This window comes from Semicossyphus pulcher, unplaced genomic scaffold (genome assembly GCF_022749685.1).
Source record: "Semicossyphus pulcher isolate SPU_LCO1_2020_fin unplaced genomic scaffold, fSemPul1.0.p SCAF_11, whole genome shotgun sequence".
Classification (NCBI taxonomy): Eukaryota; Metazoa; Chordata; class Actinopteri; order Labriformes; family Labridae; genus Semicossyphus; species Semicossyphus pulcher.
Window position 1 is genome coordinate 9,504,505 of NW_027211615.1, and position 9,213 is coordinate 9,513,717.

Genomic DNA, 9,213 nt, shown 5'->3' on the forward strand with positions numbered 1-9,213 from the left:
TGGTTTTTCCAGCTTAACATAGATGGCATCCTTGACACCTCTTTCGAACCAACAGTCTTCTCTGGCCAGGATGTGAACCTTGCTATCTTCAAAGGAGTGTCCTTTGTCCTTTAAATGTAGGTGGACAGCTGAGTCCTGACCTGACGAGGTGGCTCTCCTACGCTGGGCCATGCGCTTGTGTAGGATGTTGTCTGGTTTCCCAGATGTACAGATCCCTGCATTCCTCATTGCATTGTGCTGCATACACTACATTACTCTGTTTATGTCTGGGTGTTTTGTCCTTTGGGTGGACAAGCTTCTGTCTGAGAGTGTTCGATGGTTTGAAATGTACCGGAATATTGTGTTTGTTGAAAATCCTCAGGTACTCCAGACAGGTAGGGAATAACAATGCTGCGGCGTCTGTTGTTCTCTTCTTTCCTGTTGGAGTTGTGTTGTTTTCCCCATATTTCCCAAAGGAATATTCCCCAAAAAGGCACATTCAAAATTTGCACAGCAGAAGTATTACTTTCTGGAGGTGCAGGTATTAACATGAATAATTGTAAATCCGTCCATTATCTCTACCGCTTATCCTGTTTGGGGTCGCAGGGGGGCTGGAGCCTATCCCAGCTGTCATTGGGCGAGAGGTGGGGTACACCCTGGACTGATCGCCAGTTAAACACAGGGCAAACACAGAGACAGACAACCTTTCATGCTCGTAGTCACACCTATGGGCGATTTTAGCATCACCTATTAACCCAACGAGCATGTCTTTGGATTGCGGGAGGAAGCTGGAGTACCCACACATGCGCGGGGAGAACGTGCACTCTACACAACTTTATCTTTCCCCCACACCACCTTGCCGTCCATAATTGTGTGTATTTAATCTTATATTCCTTGATTCCTTGAATCATTCCTTGCCTCCCAAACCATACCCGACCATTGTTATCTCGACTGTCTGCATTGACTCCATCCTTTCTTGAACTTGAAACAGTTTGCTATTCGACTGAAATGATTAGCCAACTGATAGAAAAAGAATTGGAAACTTGTAAAAGTCATTATTTTAGTCAGTAAAGTTTATTTTGAGACATTTTAAGGTTTTCCAAAATCAAATGGGAATACAGGAAGTGCTTTCAACCATGTGGTTACAGCCCAAGGATTACAAGACTCATGCAAGTACATCAACTTCATCAAATATGCTGAACGGCACCAAGAGATAAAGTATTTCTACAATGGGCCAAGGTGCTTTAACAGTTGGTTCATCGAAAGCAACAGAATATATATGTGAGTGATGACGTATCAGTCATAAGGACAGAAGCTTTAATGGTGCATATATTTATTAATCTGACTCATAAGTCAGAGCCCATGTGGACATGTGGCTTTTAAATGATCTCATGTGTGCACTTGCAGGAGGCGGGACACCAAGAGGCCACATCCCTGTTACTGCAGCCATACTGCTCCTTCAGGCTAGGACAGTTACTGTACTTGTTAGCGTAGGGACAGGGGTTGGCTGGAAGAGACGGAGAGAAGGAGAAAATTATTGGATTGAGAAATTAAAACAAAAGATCATGAATGAGTCTTACTATAAAGCATCTTTGTGTGTTCCAGTCACTGAGTCTCTACTCATCTACTTATAACCTCTCTGTAATCTTATATTTGACTTGTTTCTGTTTGATTTCGCAGATGATGATGATGATATTTTTTTGTAGTAGTCTCAATGTTTTATTGCATCAATCTTCAGATATTTTAGCTCATCCTGACATTAAATCTATTGCACATTGCTAAATCTGCCACTTACTGCACAGTTTGTTGTCGCAGGCGTTGGGGCAGTCACCGCAGGAGGGTCCTTTCTTGTAGGGTAAAGCAAACTGGCTGTTTCCACTGTAATGTATGCCATAAAAATTTGTTTTCAATTTAACCATTAAGTCTCACACAGCCCGAACATGTCACACGGATAGGATATAAGACGGGAAAGTCATTTTTAATGACTATTTGTCTACTTCCTAGCAAGGGAGGGAGGAATTAGATCTCCTCGATGCTAAAGAACCTCATCGTGTTGTTGCACTTAGTTTTCATAAGAAAATATGTCAGACTTCACAGTGTAAAGAGAAAAGGTGATATGTGCTTACGCTGGGCAGTAGTGGCAGACGTAGAAGTACTCATACTCAGCGTCCGGACAGTATGCCATGCCGCAGCCAACTTGGTTAGACCTGTACCAAACGACCTGTACACAGAAAAGTAACAAGAGATAAAACACAAATCATCTTCTGTGCTGTATTTTATTGTTTTTTAATGCAACCAAGTCCAATGATAATATGTATAATCACCTCTGTAAAGTGTCCGACCACTCCTCCGTTGATGGATCCTGTTCCGTACCTGAAGTCAGTCACCTCGTTGTACCAGGCCTGGATGGCGCTGCTCCAGCTGTCCTTGTTGCTGCTCATGTACAGATTCTCTCCACAGCCGCTACCTTCAGCCAAACAAGAGGAAATAGGGATACTTAAAACTCCTGTGAGGAGGTTTTAGTTTATTATGAAAATGATTGCAATTAATACTGATGTCTCTAAACGACCTACAAAGGCAAACGAGACCATCAGCGAGCAGTTAGTTACAGAAATAGTAACATTTAACGGCTGTTCTCGCTGCCGCCAAGTCTGTGACAAATCGAGTTACAGCGCGCAGACAGGAAGTGCCTTTATTTGCATTGTCCACATTAAAAATTCACAGTGGGAGTTTTTTTTCTTTCTCAGTACAGAATACTACAAGCGCATGTACAGGACAGAATCAGCAAACACATAAGAGGTAGCGCTTCGTCCACAGGAGGCACCAAGATGGACACAAAATGAAAGTTCTTCATAGCTGCTTTAAAGATATAATCTGGAAGATCTTCATGTAAATAAATGTCTTTTAAGTCACTATCTATCGCCGTAACCGTAATGAGGTAACACAATGGTGATTGAGCCTATGGCCAACTGATGAAAGCCTTTGCATTTGCTATATATAGTATTATTACTGTCTGGGCGTCACAAGCGACCGTCAGCGAGGAAAATCAAGAGTTACAACCGTAAAAAAGGGAGCCAACCGAAGATGTCTGGTTATGTGGGACGTATGCACCCACAATTGCCTTTTATCGCCATTATATGCTGCCAAATAGAACTGAGAACTTTGAGATTATAACTTTAAGTATCTTTTAGTCAGGATCACAAGCGCACTGTCTTGGTGAAAGCTCAGGGAATTTAGTATGTGACAACTTTCATTAAAGCCTCAATCTCCCAAAACTACGATCATTAAAAACAAATGGGGCGACGCCTGCTAGCTAGTTCAGGCAGACAACTCGAGCTGCACTGATTTAATAAATGATATACGTCTCTTCCACATTAACTGACAAACACTTCCTCCCAATTGGCGGTCTATTTAAGCTGCAAGAGTTCCAGTCTCTCCCTCTGCTCTGTCATTGCCATCGCTGTCCTGCAACAGGACTACCCCACCCCACCACCCCACCACCATCCCAGCATCCACAGGCAGGATCCGAATAGGGGGGTTTAAGATATTATCTCATCACTCCTCAATTTCTGCATGTAAAATAAATCAGCGAGGAGTGACGAGGTCGGAGCCTAGACGCCAAACACAAGCTATGTTCTGCTGCAATAAACAGTTCAAACTAAAACAACGTGAGTTATCTGACTGAAAGTCACGTGTGCAGAAGAGGGTTAAATTACTTACTGCTGGTCTTTCTAGAGCTGGAGACGCTGTGGTGCAAGGAGCAGGTGTCGGCCCATTTTTGAGCGTTGGCTGCGGCCTCGCTGTTCCAGCTCTGTGGGGAGCAGAGGACAGATGTAGATCGCTACAGTTTGTACACGCGGAAATCCACAAGTGCTTGTCTGACAAATCACTTAATCTCTAGGAGCGGTATGAAGTGAGAATTCCTGCTAAATGAGCATTACATTTTGAGATAATAAAACATTTGAATACATTATTAGGTTGTTACCATTTTCAACATGTTGCTGGCAGTAGGCTGAACATCTCTCCTCAGGCTGTTATGCTTCTCCACAATCTCCACCTCCTCTGCCGCAGTGACCTGGTTGTTGTCTGAATAAAAACAATAAACAATAAAATACATATTTTGTGAATTTGAATGTCTATGAATGACCTAAATCTTGCAATAATAATGATGACACACTGACCTGCTTTGCGGACCCTGTGTGACTCCACGTCTGTGTGAATTAAAAAGAAGAAACACAGTTCTATGAAGCTTGAATGTGTCCGATGACACCAAATGGTATGATTATAATAATTACAAACACTTACTCTTCATCAGGTTTGGATTCCAGAGATGAGAGAGAAATATTGGTTAGTTTATTAGACAGAACAGGCAAAAAAAAATGAATGTCACCACAGCGAGGACATTTAGTTTCACTTACAAAGAACTTTGCAGAGGTGCCAGGCACCTGAAGAGCAGCGAAGACGCCGAAGGCACAAACGAAGGTTAAGCTGAGCATGGTGGAATCCAGGACTTTCATCCTCTGAGAGCCCCAGGTGAAGTTTATATAGGCTGGACTGTACGGACAGGTAACAGAAACCAAACAGACTTAACAGTCTAAAGGGCACCATTGTGTTCACAGAAAAGCCTGAGTATATAGAATTTGTGAAAGATCCTCGATGATGTATGGAAAGCTGCAGGTGTTTACATTGTATGTATATGTTCTACCAACTACATGCTGATACATCTCTTCTTCTTCAGTTAATCCCTGAACTGTAGCCGAGGGCTGGGCTGCCTGAAGTTGGGTCCAGTCCCTGTCGCCTGTTACGCCCTCACATGCCAATAGTGTTTATAATTTTGACCATGTAACTTAAACATAGTGTCATTGAGGTGAAATTTGTTTTGCAGCCATGTGAAACTAAAAACGTGTTAAATATTTAACTTAAAATACATAAAACGTGAGATAAAAGTATATAAACATGGGCTTAAACCCCTCATACAAGCATATATCACACTTCATTGTACTGCTCACCATATAAGTACTACTTGCACCTCACTATATACATATCTTGGCTATACAAATATCTAAATAACCTTCAGCTGCAGGCGTTTGTGTGTTCATGAGATTAAAGTCTTAAAGGCTTAATCTGAACAGAAGATGTGTTAAACTTTATCGCTCAGGGCGTTTTAACGACACGTCGGTTTCTGTTTCCAGTATTTGCATGACAAAAAAGAGCAAAGGAAAGCTCATCAGCGTTACTGACTTGCTATCAGGGTTAGCTGTGCTATATAACTAATCTAGGTCAGTCTACACGGACAGCAGCAACAATATGAATAAAAGAAAGCTTCTTACCATCAACAGCATTTCATCTTCTCCGGTATGTCTCTGCACAGTGATTCAACTCAAGACGTGCATCATTCCTGCTTTGACTTTCCGGGATGTAGACGGTTCTCTTAGATTTCAAAACTCTCGAAACATTTGCACACATTTCCTCAAAGTGCATGGTGTTTGTTATGTGTGCGGTCGTAAAAAAAAGAGTGGCAGTCCATGCAGGGAATAGTTTGGGGTGAATCAAATCAAATCATCAAATCAAATTTTATTTGTATAGCGCCAAATCATTACTAGAGTTATCTCGAGACACTTTACAAAAAGAACAGGTCTAGACGGACTCTTTGTCATGTTATTTAAAGAGGCCCAACATGAATCACCATGAGTAGCACTTAGCAATATTCGGCACATTGGCGAGGAAAACTTCCCTTTAACAGGCAGAAACCTCGAGCAGAACCAGACTCATGTTGAACAGCCATTTGCCTCGACTGGATGGGCCGAAAATGGGATAGAAGGAGATGCAGGATAGAGACAGGCAAAGAGAGCAACAACAACATATGTTCTTGTTACATCAACAACAGACACATACTTATGGTTACGATGCCAATAATAGTGGTGGACTAGGGTGAAGATTAGCAAAATAAATAAATCAATACATTAGTGAGAGAAGCAGAGTAATGATAAAGGCTGAGGTAATTGTAACAGTTAAAGTCAACAGGTCTACTATTAGCATTAGCAGCAACAATAATGATACTATGGGGAAGGCTGATGTTAGTAGTTGTTGCAGTCGAGCAGGTCCACAGCAGCAGGTGGTCTGCAGCAACGATCCCCTGGAACCTTCAAGACAAGGGAGCACGAGAACTCCCGGGAAGATATGTGGTTAGTAATGTTAATGGGACCAGAAGATACAGAGTTAATGAGCTGCATTAATATGACAGAGAGAGAGAGGGAGAGAGACAGAGAGACAGAGAGAGAGAGAGAGAGAGGGAGAGGGAGAGAGATAGGGAGAGAGAGAGAGAGAGAGAGAGACACACAGAGAAACACAGAGAGAGACAGATAAACACACACACAGACAGAGAGAGAGAGAGGAGCTTGGTGTGTCAGATCCCCCGGCAGTCTAAACCTACAGCAGCATAACTATGGGCTGGTCAAAGCCTGAGCCAGCCCTAACTATAAGCTTTATCAAAGAGGAAAGTTTTAAGTCTACTCTTAAAAGAAGAGAGGGTGTCTGCCTACCGGACCTTGACTGGTAGATTGTTCCAGGGGAGGGGGGCCTGGTAATTGAAGGCTCTACCTCCAACACTACTCTGATAGACTTTAGGTACCACAAGCAGGCCTGCATCCTGGGAGTGCAATGTTCTAGAGGGGTAATATGGCACTATGAGCTCTTTAAGATATGATGGTGCCTGACCATTAAGAGCTTTGTAAGTAAGAAGAAGGATTTTAAATTCTATTCTATATTTTACAGGAAGCCAGTGCAGAGAGGCTAATACAGGAGAGATGTGCTCTCTCTTCCTAGTTCTTGTCAGCACACGTGCTGCAGCATTTTGTACCAGCTGCAGAGTTTTTAGTGACTTATTAGGGCAGCCTGATAGTAACGAGTTACAATAATCCAACCTGGAAGTAACGAATGCATGGACTAGTTTTTCTGCATCGTTTTGAGACAAGATGTGTCTGATTTTTGCTATGTTGCGAAGATGAAAGAAGGCTGTCCTTGATATTTGTTTTATGTGGGAGATGAAGGACATATCCTGATCAAATAGAACTCCCAGATTTCTAACAGTAGTGCTGGATGCCAGGCTGATGCAATCTAGGGCAGCTATATCATTAGAGAGTTTGTCTGAATTAAGTAGCAGAAAGTTTCTAGTCATCCAGATCTTTATGTCCTTAAGGCATGCTTCTAGTTTAGATAGCTGATTGGTTTCGTCTGGCTTCATAGATAAGTATAATTGAGTCTCATCTGCATAACAATGAAAATTAATGGAGTGTTTCCTCATGATATTACCCAGAGGAAGCATATATAAGGTAAAAAGAATCGGTCCGAGCACAGAACCTTGTGGAACTCCATGACTAACTTTGGTTTGCATAGAGGACACATCATGAACATTAACAAACTGAGATCGATCTGATAAATAAGATTTAAACCAACTTAATGCAGATCCTGTAATGCCAATTAAATGTTCTAATCTCTGTAACAGGATGTGATGGTCTATCGTGTCGAAAGCGGCACTAAGATCTAACAGGACGAGTACAGAGAGAAGTCCTCTGTCTGAAGCAGTAAGTAGATCATTTGAAACTCGCACAAGTAAATAAATAAATAAACTGTTGTTATGAAGAAAGTCACATAATTGATTAGCGACTGCTTTCTCAAGGATCTTTGAGATAAAAGGAAGGTTAGATATAGGTCTATAGTTAGCTAAGGTGCCTGAATCTAGGGTAGGCTTTTTAAGTAGTGGCTTAATTACAGCTAGTTTAAAAGACTGGGGTACATAGCCAGTCGATAAAGACATATTGATCATATCTAGTAAAGAAGTGCTAATTGAGGGAAAGACTTCTTTAAGCAGCTTGGTTGGAATCGGGTCTAAAAGACAGGTTGATGGTTTAGACGAAGATATCAGAGAATTTAGCTCAGGAAGGTCAATTGTAGAGAAACAGTCAAGGTAAACATCGGGTTTTTGAGCAGTTTCCAAAGATACATCTGCACCAGTTAACGGCAGGAGGTTACAGAGTCTCTAATCTTTAGGATTTTGTCATTAAAGAAGCTCATGAAATCATCACTGCTGAGGCCTATAGGAATACTTGGCTCAGTGGAGCTGTGACTCTCTGTCAGCCTGGCTACAGTGCTGAAAAGGTACCTGGGATTGTTTTTATGTTCTTCTATGAGGGAGGAAGAGTAGACACCTCGAGCATGCCGTAGGGCCTTCCTGTATTTATTAAGACTATTTTGGTAAACGAGACTCTTCTGTTTTGGTGGATCGCCACATTCTTTCAAATTTACGCGACATTTGCTTCAAGTTACGAGTTTCTGAGTCATACCATGGAGCTAGCCTCTGTCGTTTAATAATCTTCTTTTTTAAGGGGGCAATCGAGTCTAGAGTACTTCTCAGCAAACCTGCAGTACTATCAACAAACTGATCAAGCTGAGAGGGACTAACATTAGCACAAGAGCTTTCTGTAGTAAACAGATGTGGTAAAGAATTAAAAGCAGCTGGAATTGTTTCCTTAAATTTAGCTACAGTCCTATCAGACAAACATCTTGTGTGTACATTTTTGTTAACTGGAGAGTAGTCAGTTAATAGGACATCGAATGTTACTAAATAGTGATCTGATAAAAGAGGATTTTGTGGGAAGACAATTAAGTTTTCGGTTTCAAGGCCATAAGCTAGAACAAGGTCGAGGGTGTGGTTAAAGCGGTGAGTAGGCTGGTTTACACTTTGAGTGAAACCAATAGAGTCCAAAAGGGACATAAATGCCATGCTAAGACTATCATTATCAACATCTACATGAATATTGAAGTCCCCTACGATAATTATTTTATCTAAACTCAGGACTAAATCTGATAAAAACTCTGAGAATTCAGTTAGAAAATCTGAGTATGGGCCAGGAGGGCGGTATACTATCACAAATAATGAATGGGTTAATTGCTGGATGTTTACCCAGATGACTGGAGTTTCAGTCCTGTGTTACACCAAAATCAATGTTCCATTTTAGGCCAAAGCAAAATCTTTTCCTCAACCCAACCGAGTAGTTGTGATGCGTACACCTAACCAAGCTGCTATGTGGTTAGGTGTAGGCATTGTGTTATTATGTTGTTGCGCTCCTAAATCTTAAGTCATTGATTCTCTTTGTTTTGTATCTGGGACCAGGAGAGGGACAACTTGTTCCTCTACTTTAAATTTAAGCTGTTTTTGTCGCTTTGTTTTACAGT

General features: G+C 41.5%; 1 protein-coding gene across 1 annotated transcript; it reads right to left on the reverse strand.

Moving 5' to 3' along the window:
- Window positions 1–1,278: 1,278 nt before the first annotated feature.
- Window positions 1,279–4,475, reverse strand: LOC138585191 (cysteine-rich venom protein-like). Its single transcript, XM_069657473.1, has 7 exons — window positions 4,382–4,475; window positions 3,965–4,065; window positions 3,700–3,790; window positions 2,304–2,446; window positions 2,106–2,200; window positions 1,775–1,857; window positions 1,279–1,486 (listed from the first exon to the last, which is right to left on the reverse strand). The coding sequence occupies exons 1-7, from the start codon at window positions 4,473–4,475 to the stop codon at window positions 1,359–1,361; spliced, it is 735 nt and encodes a 244-aa protein (XP_069513574.1). The 3' UTR covers window positions 1,279–1,358.
- Window positions 4,476–9,213: the final 4,738 nt, after the last annotated feature.

Excerpts from the sequence above, each read along its gene's own strand:
- LOC138585191 (XM_069657473.1), bottom strand. The coding sequence starts at position 4,475 with ATGCTCAGCTTAACCTTCGTTTGTGCCTTCGGCGTCTTCGCTGCTCTT. Across the intron at positions 4,066-4,381 it reads CTTTGTAAGTGAAACTAAAT|ACAACAACCAGGTCACTGCG; the intron begins GTCCTCGCTGTG and ends GTTTTTATTCAG. Across the intron at positions 2,201-2,303 it reads TGGTCGGACACTTTACAGAG|GTCGTTTGGTACAGGTCTAA; the intron begins GTGATTATACAT and ends TTCTGTGTACAG.